Here is a 16,333-nt window from a genome sequence, read left to right on the forward strand (position 1 = left end):
GGCGGCGGCTGTGTGAGGCTCCCCGGCACATCCAGCCATGCCCCAGGGGTTTGGGAGCAGCTCCTGGGCCTGGCCAGCAGCACCAGAGAGGATTTGGAGCAGCTCCCTGGTGTGCCCAGCTGGGATGTGGGAATGGCTGCCGGGTGTGTCCAGCCGTGCCCGAGGAGCGTCGGAGCAGCTCCGTGCTGTGTCCAGCCGTGCCCCAGGGGTGTTGGATCAGCTCCGTGCTGTGTCCAGCCGTGCCCGAGGGGTGTCGGAGCAGCTCCGTGCTGTGTCCAGCCGTGCCCGAGGGGTGTCGGATCAGCTCCGTGCTGTGTCCAGCCGTGCCCGAGGGGTGTTGGATCAGCTCCGTGCTGTGTCCAGCCGTGCCCCAGGGGTGTTGGATCAGCTCCGTGCTGTGTCCAGCCGTGCCCCAGGGGTGTCGGATCAGCTCCGTGCTGTGTCCAGCCGTGCCCCAGGGGTGTTGGATCAGCTCCGTGCTGTGTCCAGCCGTGCCCGAGGGGTGTCGGATCAGCTCCGTGCTGTGTCCAGCCGTGCCCCAGGGGTGTCGGATCAGCTCCGTGCTGTGTCCAGCCGTGCCCGAGGGGTGTCGGATCAGCTCCGTGCTGTGTCCAGCCGTGCCCGAGGGGTGTCGGAGCAGCTCCGTGCTGTGTCCAGCCGTGCCCGAGGGGTGTTGGAGCAGCTCCGTGCTGTGTCCAGCCGTGCCACGTCCAGTCACCAGGCCACAGGCTGTGGCATCCCAAGCCAGCGCTCAGCAAGGTCCTCACGTCCAGTTGACTCAGAAAAACCTAAAGCTTGATGAGTAACATCCTGAAAAAGTGACCCTGAGGATTGTGGTAGGTCCCAAATCCAGTTTTACTGTAAATTAAACTTTACTCCACTGAAAATGAAAAGTACACCCACAAATAGTAATTAAAAAAAAACCCCTTATGTACGAAGCATAGTCCTAGGCCCTTTACTAAAAAAAAAAAAAAAAAAAAAAAAAAAAAAAAAAGCCAAAAACAACAAAACCAAAAAAAAGAAACTCTTCCTCGCTGGAGGTTGTGAGACAATAACATTGTACAATGTCACCCTGTGAATGACTTCTCCAAAGAAACCCAGATGAAAACAAGGTTGATGCAGCATTTTTATCCCAACAGACTGATATGCGGTGCCATACTGTTGTGCAGCAAATTATATGGTGCAATAGCATTTTTTTTAAAAAACTTTTACTCTTATTCTTGAAAGCTTTAAAGTAATGCAACAGAATATTTTCATATTACAGTATTAACAAATAGTGCTTGATTAAAGACATCGGCAAGTCTTCATAGCAACACACAAAGTCAAAATTACCATCAGAGGTAAATATAGAAATACAATAATCTGCACCATAACTGACAGCTAAGTAAGAACATAGCTGAGGATTTAAATATAAATCCATTTATCTTTAATTATTTCAGAGAATGTTAGAAAGATCTAAATGTTACAGCTACTTTTAAAATGTGAGGGTTGTTACAAGTACAGCTGGTGGCCTTGCTGGTCTTAGCCACAGGGGTTTCAGAAACCTAACTCAAATAATAGTGAGTCAAAGGTTACTAAAAGGCTTAAATGCAGTAATATCTGGGTTACAATAGGTATTTTTAATTGGAATGGCAGGATCTCAGCTTCATCTTTCATTGGAAGAGATAAACCTCCACAGCTGCTTAAAGCACTGACAAGCAACAACATTTTCTTGCAAGGCCATTTTGAAAAGCTGTAGCTGAAATGTTCAACTATTTAACCTTGTACTTGCTAAACAACCTTGAGTTATTGGATTGTGACAATTTTATTTATAAACCAGCTATTATGTGCACTTAAAATAGTTAAATGAAAGTAACTAACAAAAAAAGTATGCCCAATATAGTAGTTGGCTCCTTGGTGCTGGCAGGTTTGATGTGTATATGGCTGGCTGTGACTATCACTCCAGAAATGGCCCTTCTAATCTTTTATAGTGGTTGTAATATTATATTTTACTTTAATTGCATTTGATGGGGGGAGAAGTGGGAAAGTGGCAGCTTTCACAGTAGGAGTTTCACGGGGAAGGCTGGTCCAGGTAACAGAATGCAGTTACACCAATGTTCAGGCAGCTGATTCACTTACCTTTAGGAATACAAGTCAGATTGAACACAAAGCAAAGCCACACCAAAACCCAGCCCTTGGAACTTGATTAACTGAGCCAGGATTAGAAATTACCATTTAGCAACAAAGCTCAAAAAAAAAAAAAAAAACCAAAACAAAAGAAAACAAAAAAAAAATACACTTTGAAAATTCCAGTTTTAGGAGCACTTTTCCTCTTCAAAAATGCCAACCAAATGAGAAAAACCTTCTGTAAGACAATAATGTGCCGTTTAATCTGCGGTGCATTACCGAGATAAAGTCATGGACAGACCCAGTTTTTAACTCTATTTATCAAAATATGCTAGCTTCTGATTGCACTCATGTTGTTCTGAAGAAACGACTGAAAATTCTCATCACCAATTGTACAACTTCTTTATACAAAACCAAAAAAAAAGTTGCTAATATTGTATGTACACGATTCAGTGAGACTTCATACGAAAAAAAATCACCTCAGGCAGGTCTTTTGCATTTACGAAACGAGATTTTCATGAACACAGTAAGTTTGGTAAATGCAAGCAAATTCTTCCTTGTAGAGGGTTAACAGCAGGTTCACAAATGGATCTTAAAACTTGCTCCTTTACAGGTTTAAACCAGTGAGACAGACAATATTAGGACCCAGGACTTGGGTTATCGTGACAGGCTCCCGGAGCGCTGCAGGAGTTCAGTTTTTCATCTGGCAGTCAGATAAGGAACCCAGAGAAAGCATCTGCAGCTGCTCTTCAGCACCCGTAGGGGCTATTTTAGAGCAGCACCAGATATTTGGCATGTGCTAGGAAAAAGGAAGGAAACTACTGAGAAAAAACGGTGACTGTAGATAGAGGGAGACATTTAGGAAAGCCTTGTGGTTTGTCAGTCCCTTCCTTGGGGAGGGCAAAGCCTCCTTGGCACATGCCCCAGCCAGAGCCTGAAAATGGGATATGGGGAAGGCCATACACTGATACTTGGGACCTTCACCACAGTGCCAAAAACACATGGAAAAGGAAAATGTTCAGGGTTTCGTGCTGTTTTTTTTTTTTTTTTTACTAGTGGAATAAAATCTGAATACCAGAATTCACTGAGAATCTATATACACCACATTTTAGTTAAACACACACCAATCTTAAAGTCAAGATTGACTATTTTTGCATTTGTAAAATGGCTAGAGCTGGGCTAAATTTCAGCCTGGCAGGAGACTTTGGATAAGGTCATAATTTTCTGTGCATTCGCCTCAGGTTCACATTTTATCACAAAAGTGGAAGCAAACAATGCAGTGAGCACAGTGCCAAGAATATCCAGGGAGCAACAATGCACAAGAGATATTCTTGTGATATTAAAACTTGCATCCTGGAAGTGGATCTGAGAATCTAGCCACAGCCCTGAACCATAACACAAACTTCAATTGAAGAGTTTATTCATGTTATTCTCACTACAAGTTAAACCACCTACAATATCACTTATATATTGCCATTGTTACTCTGGAAAGGTGTGATATAAAATGCTGTAAGACCCGGTACCTTTTCAATTTATATAAACACAGTGAACTTCATTACTGTACATGTACTCTGCAACTACAGCTTAGCTGTAAATCCCCCACACACAATGGTATGGACATTAACCCCTCTATCCCCATTAAACTGTACATCAAGACAATACAAATTTACTGTCCCCACCCACCCCTTACAAAAAAATAATACTCTAAAAGCAACCTACTGCAACTTTTAATTAAGACGATTACATATATTTTAGACCAATTGCTTTAAAGCAAGAAGGCAGTATAAACCTTCTAGGAAAATTTTTATAAAAGAGGTTAAGAAATATAAGACAATTTATACATTTAAAAACTTACAATAAATAAGAGATGCAGGCATTTTTGAATACTAAGTACTATAATCCAATACAAGAACATCTTGATGTTCTGAAGCCATAGGTTGAAACGTAATTGTTCCTCATGTTTCTTCTCATCTCCATGCTTTTAAAGTTCATTAACCATGACTGGGTACTATGGCTCATTACTCTTCACAAATACTGTGGCTGGGGAAAAATGGTTAATTTTGCTACTAAAAATGTTATAATACACTTTCTGATCATCATTCTGAAGCGTCCCCCATAGTCAGCGACTCAAAGACAGCAGGGCATTGGGTGCCCCTCTCACAAGTCAAAACAATATTTGCTGGAAGTAACAAGATTCATACCCCATCACAAACAACTTGCACTGAGAAGAATTATAACTTAGTCCTGCAGTGAAATATCCCTTTTCCTCATTTTTGTCTTGCAAAATTCAGATGAAGATCACAGCATATTCATGATAAAGTTATACAACTGATTCAGCACCACAAAATGAATTGGGAGACATGACCGTCTGTCCTGGGTTGCAGGATCACAGGTTAGCCAGGAGAGTGCATTGTACTGTTCCAGAACAAACCTGAAAAACAAACAGCCTTCCGTCAGGCCAACACATTTTCTCACCAGGATTTGCTGTAATCCAGTTTCCTTGGCATCAAAAACATAAAATAGCTTTGCCAACATTCAGAAATAACATGCCTTCCAAATTATTACAGCTGTTCAGAGCTGAGCTTGCTTTTGGTGGAAAACTGTCATTGTAATTGTCTATTCTTAATTCATTAGTGTCCCATGTTTACACAGGTCTGGGCTCCTGTCCTTCAGCACTTCAGATTTTTTTCCACAAGATTGCTGTACAATATTCTGGCTTAACTATTTCTGTCTTTTCTGCTAGACCTCAAACTCTCTTCTAGTTTGAGCAATTCATTGTTTTTCAAGCATTTTCAAAGACTGATTAAAGTTGAAGTTAAAGAAGGGCTTAGAGATGTCTGGTTTAAATTCCACTGCTCTGTGACAATCACTTAAAGCATAGCAATTTATCTGCACTAAGGATATCAGCTGCACAAAAGAAAAAACCTAACAGCAGGAAAAACAAACATGCAGCTTCACTGCAGCAGCATTAAAAATTAAATGTGTAATATTTTTGCAAGTGACCAATGATAAATACCTGAGCACATCAGAAGTTTGATTAGAATCAAGTGGATGGGAGTGTTTACTGTGGAGTAGCTCATCTGATTGCACTGAAGGCACGTGGAGGTGCAAAGAGGCCTGAGGAAGGAAGAAGGAAGCCAAAAGTTACTGCCTGATCAACTACACCATATTTCCTTCCCCCATATTGTTGTAGCTTGCGGTCACCTTCTCTGTCTGACAAAACAAATCTTATCCTTAGGCCATCAGCAAGTTCAGGAATTATCAGAATATTTATATTCTCTCCCACAGATCTCTGCTAAAAGCACAGTGCTAGTAAGGAAATATTTATTAGGGTTTGTTTTAAAATCCCTTTTCTACATTAAGTGATTATTTAAAAAGCAACTCAAATGGCCCAAGATTATCTAGTAACACTTGGAAGTTCAGTTGCTTTCTATAGGCCTGGTCTATTTCTATTTAATATATAGAGCTGCTTAGTGTAAATAATAAATCCTCTCTTCAAAATAATATCCTATACCAAAGCCACAGCTGATCTTAGGCCAAGAGGAACTGCTAATCCAGACACAAACAAGGCTGCAGAAGATATATCTGGATCATTAGAAAACAAAGCACAGTATTAGAGATGCTGATTTGTTAATACAGAAAGTTTCTCTGTATACCAGTGTATGGCCTTAAATGTGCCAGTGTGTCTTGACTGTGCCATAAGGAGATAAGGGCCTCAGACAACAGCCAGACAGATGATACAATGGCTGTAACTTGGCAAAGCCAACGTGGAAGAAACAGCTTTTATGCTTTGTGCAATACAGAAGGAGATTCATTGATTCCTTATTTTATCCTGTGCAACTGAGTTATTACACTGTACTTAGGTACCTCCCTCTCTACCATCAGTCCCCACAGGAGTCCAGCCTTAGCCAGAGCTCTGTCCAGGAACCCAATCTGTTCTTACAGAATCCTGGAGCATAAAGCCAGAAAGAGTCCAGACTACCGGGAAGATCCCATAAGCAAGGCAGAACCTTCCAAACAGCCAAATCTCAAAAACTGCACACCTGGCCTCTCCTGAAGCAAAGGAGAGCTATCCCCAGAGACATGCACTAGTTTAACCAGAAGAGTTTTCACCCCCAAATCCCTCAGGCTGCACCAGTCTCTGCCAGGACAGTACCTTAAGAAACAAGGGACACTGATTTTGTGCTTGAGGACACGCTGACCAAAACCAGTCAGGCAATGGACCTGCTTTGGCAGTTGACACAAAGTAACCGAGGGCCAGTGGCTGCTGCAGTATATTTGTTACTTCATCATGAGATTCTGTGGAAAGCAATCGATCTGTGCCTTGACCCTGGAACACAGCAGACAGTGGTTTCAGATTAGGAGAACACAAATTTAATAGAAATTATCTGCAGCTTCTGAAGCAAGCATTTTGAAATATCCATGCGTGACATGACAATCCAATATCCAGGTGATCTAAAAACCTTTCATTCCACAAAAGGAAATTAACAGATGGAAAAAACACAGGCAAAACACACACGCAGATAAACTGTATTTACTCCAATAGTTACCTTGCCCATATCACCTCCATGGGGGTAGTGGGACCCTGGAGAATGCACAGGGGATCCACCAGGAGATGCAGGAAGAATATTTATAATATCAGGATCAAGATCATCTCCAGTGTCTAACAAGTCAAAGATTCCCATTCCATCTGCTCCATCTTGAAAAAGAACAAGACCAGTGAATTCACTATGAGCAGGATCTGACAATACATTCAGAAATAAAGTGATTTTCCATAGAAATGGAATGGTTCTAAGAAGGAAGTTTATTCTTACGATAGAGGGAGTGACAAGGGGTTTTTAGAAGGCAAGAAGAAATCCAAAGTACAAACCATTGTTTGTGTTAAAGGCCAGATCCAGGTTCTCAGTGGTGTAAGTGGATGATGCCACTTGCACGGATGCAGAGGTGGGGAACACCAGGATGTGAGTGCAGGACGTGTCCTGGGGCGTGTTCAGCTGAGATGTTTGCATGTTCAGAGTGGTGCTGCGCCCGAACACGGAGCCGGTGGACACGGAATCTGTGAGAGAGAAATCAAACATCTCCTTGGCTTTGCAGAGCCTGAATTGTTAGCTCTCGTGCCAAAAGGAGAGAATTTCCCAAATACCTGGCATAATAATGAAGGATCCCTGGGGTTCCATGGCCACCAAGCAAGCACTGAGAATGCTGGGGGAGTCTGCAGCAGAGATGCCACACATCCTGCACATGTCCTTCAGCCTCTTGCTCAGGGACTGCAGATTCCGGCGGCTCAGCAAACAGCTCCAGTCTGAGGAAGGAAATCTCATTAGTGAGGTTTTCTTCCAGAAACAGGGATGGACACATTTGATATTACTGAAAAATTAAAGCTTCAAATCAAGCTTTAGACTCTAAAAAAAAAAACCAAACAAACAAAACAACAAAAAACCCCCCTGTTGTTACCTTTTAATTCCCCATGTCCTATCCTTCCTAAGCGGCCTATGACAACTCTCCATGGCAAAGAGCTCATCTGCACAAGTCCCAAGCACCATTCCCAGAGTTTCTGGAGACCCAGTCTGCGGGCAGAACCCTTTTTCCTGCGAGCTCTAGAAGTAACAAAGAAGGGGAAAAAAAGCTAAAACCCACCTGCAATAAGTTTTCAGTACCACATTTCAAACCTTTTTGCATTAATCCGAACATTCACAGGACCCAAGACCATTGGTATTGCAGTCCATCAGCTGCAGCTTCAGGGGGTTTGGGTTTTTTAAATTAATCACATTCTCAAACTGACATTAGCAGCCACTAAGTGAGATGGGGAGGTATGAACACACACACAGCAACACTCAAGAATCACATGAAACCAAACTATGCTCTTCTGGAAATTTAACTCAAAACAATGTGCACGTAATAGGGAAAATATTCATCTGCTTTGGCCACTTCTGCAACACAGCAAGTCTACAAATGTTATTCTTACAGCACCAAACCCAATGTAATTCTTCCAGAGGAATGAGAGAAAATATACTTGCTAAAAATGAATTAAAGTTTGGTTCTTACCTGTTTGGTACATCAATATTAATTATACAAGTTTCTAACTGCTCTCCATAGAGGTCTGTACAGGATGCAAGCAGCCACCTCTGATCATGAGACAAACAGTAGCCCACAAAAAGCACATTATATTTCTGGCCAGCTTCTCCAAAGGTTTCTCCCAGCTCCGTTTGCTTGTCCTTTACTGGAGCCAGTATAAAAGGAGGGGTGTAGAGTCGAATGCACTCAGGTCTCTGGAAAAATGACAGAACAGACATTGAAGTTTGGGGAAGAAATTATTCCTAACATAAAAGATTATTGGTTGAGAAGCAGGGACTCCTTCTGATCTGAACAATTCCACAATCTCATTAACAATACTCACATCAGGGCTCCTAAGAGCAGTTTCCATGGCTAAACCTGGGCCAAAGCCAGTTAAGGTTTTCACGTTGGTGGAAGTTGGGAGAGGTCTCCGACACTGAGTGAAAGCTGAAAATGCCAAAGATTTTAAATGCTGAGTGTAAATCTGCCGGTCCTCGTGTTTCACAGGCTGGAGCAGGTACTGACATGGGACAATCTAGAACAGAGGAGAGGAGAGGAGAAAAAAAATAAATCATTGTTTTATCGGTAAATTCTGGCACAATTTTTTGAATTTTACTTCACAGTCAAATGCCTTCAACTTCTTCTAAAGCCCTATGGGGCTTCAAGAAATAATTCTCATTGAAATTTTCGTCAGAGGAAAAGATAATTTGTTTAGAAGAGAATCATAATGATTCCCCTAAAAAGCTGCCCTATGTTAACTGGTCCTGCAGCTGCTGCTGGAAGGAGCTCTGGTTACAGCCCAGCAGGATCAGGCTGCAGAATCCAGTACAGGACAAGCAGCTTTCCCATCCTTCACTCATCATTGGAGTGGGCACTGCATTTCCTCTGAGATAAAACTGATGAGTTTGGAAAGTACAGCAGAATTCAGCTTTGGTTAATAGCACCCAAACTGCTCTAAAAGCTATAACCTAATGATTGAACAGCTGGAGAACTGTAGGGAATGTTTGTGAAGGAAATGAAACTTCCACCTTGAGGGCGTTACTGCCCCCAAAACACAGCCAAAGCCAAGGATACTCTGTTTGTTTCTGTTGGCTCACCTGCACAGAAATGATGTTCTTGATGTTGGGAGGAAGAACCTGAACCATCTCCAGAAAGCAGCGCAGAAGTCCAAGTGTCCACAAACTGGATGAGCTACTGTTCTCATCCTTTTTTTCATAAGTGAAAGGATCAATTATGTAAACTACAATTGCAGGTGGATAGGTGATAGCATGTGAATCTCCATCTGTGGGGACTCCAACTTTATCACGATCCATAGTGCTGGAAATGAAATTTTGAAACCAGTTACAAACAGCTGAATTTTATAAAGATTTGGTTTTACTTCAAAACTAGAGCAAATTGTCAATTATTAATCTGAAAGATCTTTGAGTCAAATGTGGTGTAAGAAACAGTCTTTTTATGTCATTTTTGTATGAGCTTATCAGTACCTCTGAATCCCTTTTCTTTCCTTTAGCCTTTTTTTATTACAGCAGCTCAACCATTGCTGAACTGGGGAACAAGAATATCTACAGTAAGAGCTGTCTCCACCACTCTAACTTTGATTACAGAAAATAGAACTCGAAGATGGTGCCAATTATCTATCTCCCCCTCCTTCCCCAGCCCTTTAAAATATTGAAGTGAGTAGTTTGGTGAATTTTCTCTCTTTAGAGAGAGAAGAAAAAAAAGGAAGTTTATTTTTGTACCAGAGCAGACACTGAGATGCAATTAGAACTGCAGCTACAACTGGAACCAAGAGGTTCAGCTCCACCACAACTGAACTCTCGTTCTCCCTTAACAGCAGCTTGGTGGAAATAAATACAGGATTTTTATTGAAGGAGTGAAAGTGCACTCATAATTTCACATCAGTTGAGCTGATTTTTCAGCTGAAGGTGTGACTGCAGGTCCCTACCTTTCAGAAACCTCTGGGTGGGGCTGTGCAGGTGCTGCAGCCGTGTCTCCAGACATCCCTGCTGTTTGCAGTGTTGGCTGTTGCTGCTGCCCCCCAGTTTGCCCATTTGGGACCGATGCAGCCTGGGCAGGCAGGGAGGCAGGAGTGGTATTGTTCATATTGCTGAAAGGTGGGAATGAGGAAGGCTTGCTCGTTGGAATGCCACTGCCCAGGCTGGCAGAGGAGGAGGATGGGGCAGTGGTGGTCAGGGTGGAGTTGGCTGTAGTGGCTGCAGAGGACATGGCACTGCTGGAGGTCACTGTGATGGTGCTGCTGGTGGGAGCTGCGGGAGCCGACGCCGGAGTGTTGGGATTGGCAGCAGGGGCTGGCACTGGGGGCAGAGTAGAGGCTGCCTGGCTGGAGGGAGGGACCAGGTTTGTTTGGGAAAGTAGAGAATTGTCCAAAGGCTGAGAAGCAAGATAAGGACCTAAAAGCAGGGGGGAAAAAAAAAGGATAAATTTGATATTGCAGCTGTTTTGATGCTTATGTCACCTATGGAAGTCTACAGTTGCAACAGAACAGAGCAAACCTTGAGCGTTACCTCTCAAATTAAAATACCTGTGCTAAATTTTCAAATTCTATTTTCATAACACCCTTTCAGAAATATCAAGAAATCTGTTTTTAACATAACTTTTTTCCAGATGTCTTGAATAGCAGGAAATCACTGTATCAGAATCTAAGTCACCGATACAAGAAGACAACCAAAGTGCCTGTCGGGCAGCCACGCTGCCATTGTCTAAAGGCACTGCTGCATGGTAAGAGGCCATTTTAGCACATATTCAAATACAGTTCAAAACCAGAAAACTGCCCCAACCAATTGGACAATAAGCCATTATTCCTTCTTCTCTATTGCAAAGGAGTAAGTGGCAATTGTGTGAAACAAGGAGCATTAAATAAAGGCCATACCCAGCTCATATCTGCACACTTGAGCGTAGAGTTTGAGTTTGGAGAACGCATCGTTGTTGGCATTGGCTGTCTGTGAGAACCACTCCGTGACCAACTTCTCTGAGAGCTTCTTGGAGGCTGTAGGTCCAACCCTCATGATCCCATCAGGCAGTAACTTACAGATAGGTCTGTGCTGACCAAGCCTGCAGGACTGCAAAGAAGGTTAAAAAAAAAAAAAAGCTTGAAAAGCTGTTAAATATCACACAAAGGATATATCATAGAAAGGCAGAGAACTCTCCATTTATTTAAAATACTTCAAAGTAACATTTTAGCTGTGGAGTTGCACCAGCGGGAAATGTTGAATAGTGACTTTATGGGTTATTTTCAGCGTTTCCCTAAATACAGGAAAACCGAGTTGATAATAATCTACTGTAATCTTCATTTAACCCAAGCAATACAAGCATGTCATTAATTAATTAATTAATTAAATGGAGGTAACACAATTAACGTGGCAATGCAGATCTTTGCCACCCGGTGGCGCTTATCAGATGGGAACGGTGAGCACTGAAAGGAACGGGGAGCAGCACGAAGAGCCCTTATCTTCCAAGCACCCATTCCTAAAATCCCTCGGAGCAGCTTTCCCAGATAGCATTCTGAGCAGGCGTCGCTATCAGCTCCGACAAGCTTGATAAGTCCTTAGGAGCACGTATTAGAAACAGCATTTCCCAAATGCATTTCACTGCAAACTGCCACAAATCCTGTACCTCGTATATTGCAGTCAGATCCCTAAAGAAGCTTTTGGCTCCGTTGAGCAGAGCCTCGTTCTCCGGGCACACCACAACGTAAGCAACGTCTCGCTGGGATCCGTAAGGTTCCAGCATCAGCCTCTCCCAGTAGGGCAATGCAAATGGAGACAGCACCAGGAAATCGTAATCGTATCCCAACAAAAATGTTGGGATTGGCAGTGGTTCTGGGGACTCGTCAGTTCCTGGAAAAGCAAGGCATGTTTTTAAGCAGAAAGCTTAATTTTAACTTCAAGGAAACATGAATAAAACAGCCTTTGGTATTCCCAGCATCTCACAGGAAGGACCACTGGCTGTCAATGGAATAGTTCTCATTTTACAGATCCAAAGTGTAGGATCCAACCCTCTGCAAAATATCCATCAGCTGATTGTTTTATTTTAAATATCTCAGGGCCTCAGGAAGAAGTTCCACAGTGTTTTATATTTCTATCAGTACACAGGCAATCAGGAACAGATCTGCACTGTCCGGGGAAACCTTTTCCCACAGAGCCAAAGCAATCAAGGACCAAAGACAGGGAAAAAAATGTAAATATTCTAAGCAGATGGGTAAAGGGCCAGAGAAGGAACCAAACATAAGAACATGTATTTACATGTACTCTAAATGTATAATTTCCAAGTTCTAAATATAGCTACAAAAGATCTGCTGGTGAAAGGTCACTCTTGTAACACAGTGGTAAATCAATCTAATATGCTAATGAAGTCATCAAATCGTCAGTGCACAAAATTCACCTTCTCTCTGTAAATGCATCACGTGTTGGCCACTCCAAACATTTATCAGAGACAAGAGTAATTAGATCTTGAACACAGTTCTGACAGTACTGAGCAATAAAGCACTCTGTCTCAAGCATTTCAAAATCAGTATTTTTAACTCCCTGTCTTTAGAGTAATTAAAATACGGTGAATGGAGAAATTTTGAGTATGAAAACCCAAGCAGTCACTCTGTTTTTAACACTAAACCCATCTTTACAATTTCAGTCCCTCACTGGGTGAAGTGTCAGGTGTATACAAACAGCGCAACTGAAGTTGTAAATTTTAAATGCACATCTTTAATTCATTTCCTATTTTAAGGAATATAAATATTTTCTGTTTTCCTAAAGAGAAGAATTCTGCTCTGTCTAATAAACTCTCGTTAGTTTAAAGAAAGGTCAAGTGCCGTTCGGAATTCCAAGGGGCTGAGCAGCACCAAGCACCGAGTTTGCGTGGATGGAGCAGAGGAAGGAGATGCCATGGAGCAGAATTCCATGGAGCTGTTACCGTAGGAGCCTCTCCCAGCCATTTTGTGGAACTGCTGCCACGTGAGGGGTCCCTGCACGCCCCAGGACCGGACCGTCCGCTTCTTCTGGATGGCGTCCTGCAGCACGGGCTGGAGCGAGAGCAGCATGCGCAGGATGTCCTGGGAACACTGCATGCTCACATCCACCACTGCGGGGACACAAACGTGCTCAGGGCAGCTGCACAACAGCCACAGCCCCAAACCACCTCCACTGGAAATGCTCTTCTATAGAAAAAAAATCACCTGCAGGCCACCCAAAGGCTGGGGTATATAAAGCTGAGCATACACGGATTTACAGTTCTCCCTCTTCCCCCGACAAAATAAGCGGATGGATTTTTTTTCTTAATTTTGTTTTTTCCTCTAGAATTTTTCTCATTGAAAGGATCCCATCTTATGAGTTAAACTAAGGGAAAACACCCTAAAACATAAACAGCCCAAGAAACCCCCAGACAAATTGTAGAAGCCTGAAACTCCCAGATTGTCCCTCCCAACAAAGGCAGATTGGCAGGCTGCCACCCAGTGCTCATTTCAGAAAAGTCAGGGAAGCCTCGAGCAGACTCAGCCCATTCCATCCAGAGCCACCACTGGGCCGTTTCAGGTACAGGGCTTTAGAATGAAAAGCTGACACAAAATTTGGGACGGCTACAATTTCCAAGTCTTCTGTTTTAAAGTATCTTTATATCTTTGTGTCCCAAATACCAGAGTCACAGTAACACGGAGTCTTCTCCTGTGTGCCTGAAAGTATCAATTTATTTTCAGTCTGGGCTTTCCAAATTAATCCCCCAGTGAGGCACAGGAACCTGGCTGCGCTCTCCCAGGATTCCTCCTCATCTTCACTTACAACTACCTGTGATTCATAACTATATCTTTCACCCAGCCCTGTTGAGAGTTGACACGTGAAAATTCTATTAGAGAACAGTAAGCAAATGCACCCAATGAAGGGTATTCCAGGAGACACTGCATCATTAGTCAGGCCCTCAAAGGACAAATCCAAGGATTTCTGGCAGAGCCAACATACAGTGAAGGCTACAATAATGCTTTTTTTGCCACATGTGCCATTAACCTACTGCCCCCCACTCCTCCTTAAAGAAGGGGGGAAGCCAGCTGAATCAGAGCTGTTGTTTAATTCTGCCACAGTGGCCTTGACAATACGGTCAGCACTCGAAACCCCTGCGCTTCCTACAGGCATCAATCATTCCAGAGCCTCTGTAGAGCCACTCACCAAAAGCTCTTTAAAGGATAAACCTGGTGAAGTGCTGTGGACACTGCCAGTGGTCTCATGCTACACTTCAGACATATATTGAGAATTTACAACTGAAGGCAGCCAAGGCCTTACTCTGCTTGGTGATCAGCACAGGACATAGAAGGGCTGGTTACTCTGAACACCATCAACCAGAAGTCTGTACGAGCACACAGGTGGCAAAAACAGCATTCAAAATCCACAAAGGAAAACCACAAAAAAAAGACCCTTCAAAAACAAAAACCCAAAAAGGTTGACGAATAGAAAATAAGCCGTTTTCAATATTTACCATTTCTTTTTGACCAGTGGTGCAAGCAAGTAGTTTTCACAAGTGCTTCATCAACTTTCCCTCCTGACATATTGTCCATGAACTGCCGTCCATGTTCCAAGGCTAAGTAGCAGTCATTGCAACAATCCCTTTCTTCTACACGTACCAGGTTGCTGACAGCACCAACTTTGGCCATGGAGTCTTGGTCTGCTGCTCCAAAGGGTGAGAACAGGTTGGTGCACTGATCCTGCAGCAACAGTATCAAGTCATCAGGCAGTTTCTCGGGTTCTTTCAGCCCTCCACTGCCGTGTTCAATGGAAGTAGCTCTGAGAGCTTCAAAGCGTTTTTCTGCTTCTTTGCCGCACTCTGTGTTTCGCCCCAGAATATCCAGCTCGTCTTCGAGAAACAGCCCCGAACTGTTGCCAAATTTTCTATTCATAACAGCACTGAAACCACAGGTACACCTATACTGGGCCTCTTGTGTTGGATCAGGAATGTAAACTCCAACATCAGCACCTTTGATGTTCATATTGCAAACACAAATGCAGCAGCTGTCGAAGTTGCAGTCTTTGAAGAGGTTCATGACGGACTCGGAGAGGATGAGATTCACATACAGGCTGTGTGCCTCGGGGATAGAAGGCACCGTCGCAGGCTCCACCGAGTTCAGCGGCCGACACGTGGAGGGCGTGGAAGCTGGGGAGTACAGGTCTGAGTTCTCGTATTTCACGGAGCCCTGGGCGCTCGCAGGCCCGCCGGCTCCACGGGGCGTGCGGGGAGTCCTTGGTGTTCTGGGAGTTGGGAAGCGAGGGGTGGAAGGAGAAGGGAGGATTCCAGCCCCGCTGTTGCTGGGAGGGGCACTGCTCGGGGGCATCCCAAACGGAGTGTGGGTCTGGGGGGTGTAGGCAGGGCCGTACTCCTGGTCCATGGTGCTCCCATCACTGACGGCAGCCACAAGAGAAGGAAAGGCTTTAAGTACACAGCATGCTGGGTTTGAAGTTTAAGACTCAGATTTCTAAAGAAGGACCTTCCTAATTAATATTTGCTTTTTTTAAGCTAGTCTTTCATAATCCACAGCAAGATTTTCACTCCCTAAGGAACTTCAAGAGCATTTGTTCTAAATGACTTTGCAGGACTCCCACTGACTGCACCGTTAAAGAACCTCTCCCTGGCTCCTTTCGTCTTTTCCTTTGCACAAAGCTCCCAGGAAACAAGTGTGGTCAGAATAAATTATAAATTCTGTGGTTGTATGGAGCCTAAAGGACACCTTTTTCATTCATGTTTTATTTACATGTTGTGTTGACACACACTAAGAAAATAGACCAGGTCTACCGACAGCAGATTCAGCTGAATCCACGAGGAAAGCATCACCTGGAAAGGTTTAACATTTTCTTTCCTAAGCACCTGAGTATCTCCAAAGACTCGTAAGGCTAATGAGACCTGGAAACATATTGCTAATGAGTAACAGAAGCAACATCAGTATTTAATCCAAGATTTAATATCCATATAATCTTATCAAGAAATACATAACACCACCTTGCTGCCTAATCTGTTTCTACCAGCTACTAATGCAGAGGAGAAAAAGAAAGAAATCTTTTCCTCAAGAAGAGCTGGCAGCAAGACCATCCCTACCAAATGCAGGGTACAGAAATGTCCCCTGCAGTTCTGCTGTGACCTGGCCCAGTCACACAGCACAGGAAATGCTTTCCTACTCCCAGCACAG

The 16,333-nt window shown here is 43.4% G+C and overlaps 1 protein-coding gene across 1 annotated transcript in view; it reads right to left on the minus strand.

Annotated features, from left to right (window-relative positions):
- Positions 1-3,817: 3,817 nt before the first annotated feature.
- The window catches only part of MED13 (mediator complex subunit 13), a 49,511-nt gene continuing 36,995 nt past the window's right edge, over positions 3,818-16,333 (minus strand). The window contains exons 16-30 of the mRNA XM_062507205.1: positions 14,635-15,551; positions 13,087-13,254; positions 11,794-12,017; positions 11,051-11,240; positions 10,106-10,571; positions 9,258-9,477; positions 8,504-8,695; positions 8,152-8,375; positions 7,561-7,703; positions 7,250-7,408; positions 6,977-7,162; positions 6,657-6,805; positions 6,263-6,436; positions 5,123-5,223; positions 3,818-4,537 (exon numbers count right to left, since the gene is read on the minus strand). Of these exons, the coding sequence (XP_062363189.1) occupies positions 4,405-4,537; positions 5,123-5,223; positions 6,263-6,436; positions 6,657-6,805; positions 6,977-7,162; positions 7,250-7,408; positions 7,561-7,703; positions 8,152-8,375; positions 8,504-8,695; positions 9,258-9,477; positions 10,106-10,571; positions 11,051-11,240; positions 11,794-12,017; positions 13,087-13,254; positions 14,635-15,551 (3,646 nt within the window). The 3' untranslated portion in view covers positions 3,818-4,404. The remainder of the gene's footprint in view (positions 4,538-5,122; positions 5,224-6,262; positions 6,437-6,656; positions 6,806-6,976; positions 7,163-7,249; positions 7,409-7,560; positions 7,704-8,151; positions 8,376-8,503; positions 8,696-9,257; positions 9,478-10,105; positions 10,572-11,050; positions 11,241-11,793; positions 12,018-13,086; positions 13,255-14,634; positions 15,552-16,333) is intronic.

The sequence above is a fragment of the Cinclus cinclus genome, chromosome 22 (assembly GCF_963662255.1).
Source record: "Cinclus cinclus chromosome 22, bCinCin1.1, whole genome shotgun sequence".
Taxonomy (NCBI): Eukaryota; Metazoa; Chordata; class Aves; order Passeriformes; family Cinclidae; genus Cinclus; species Cinclus cinclus.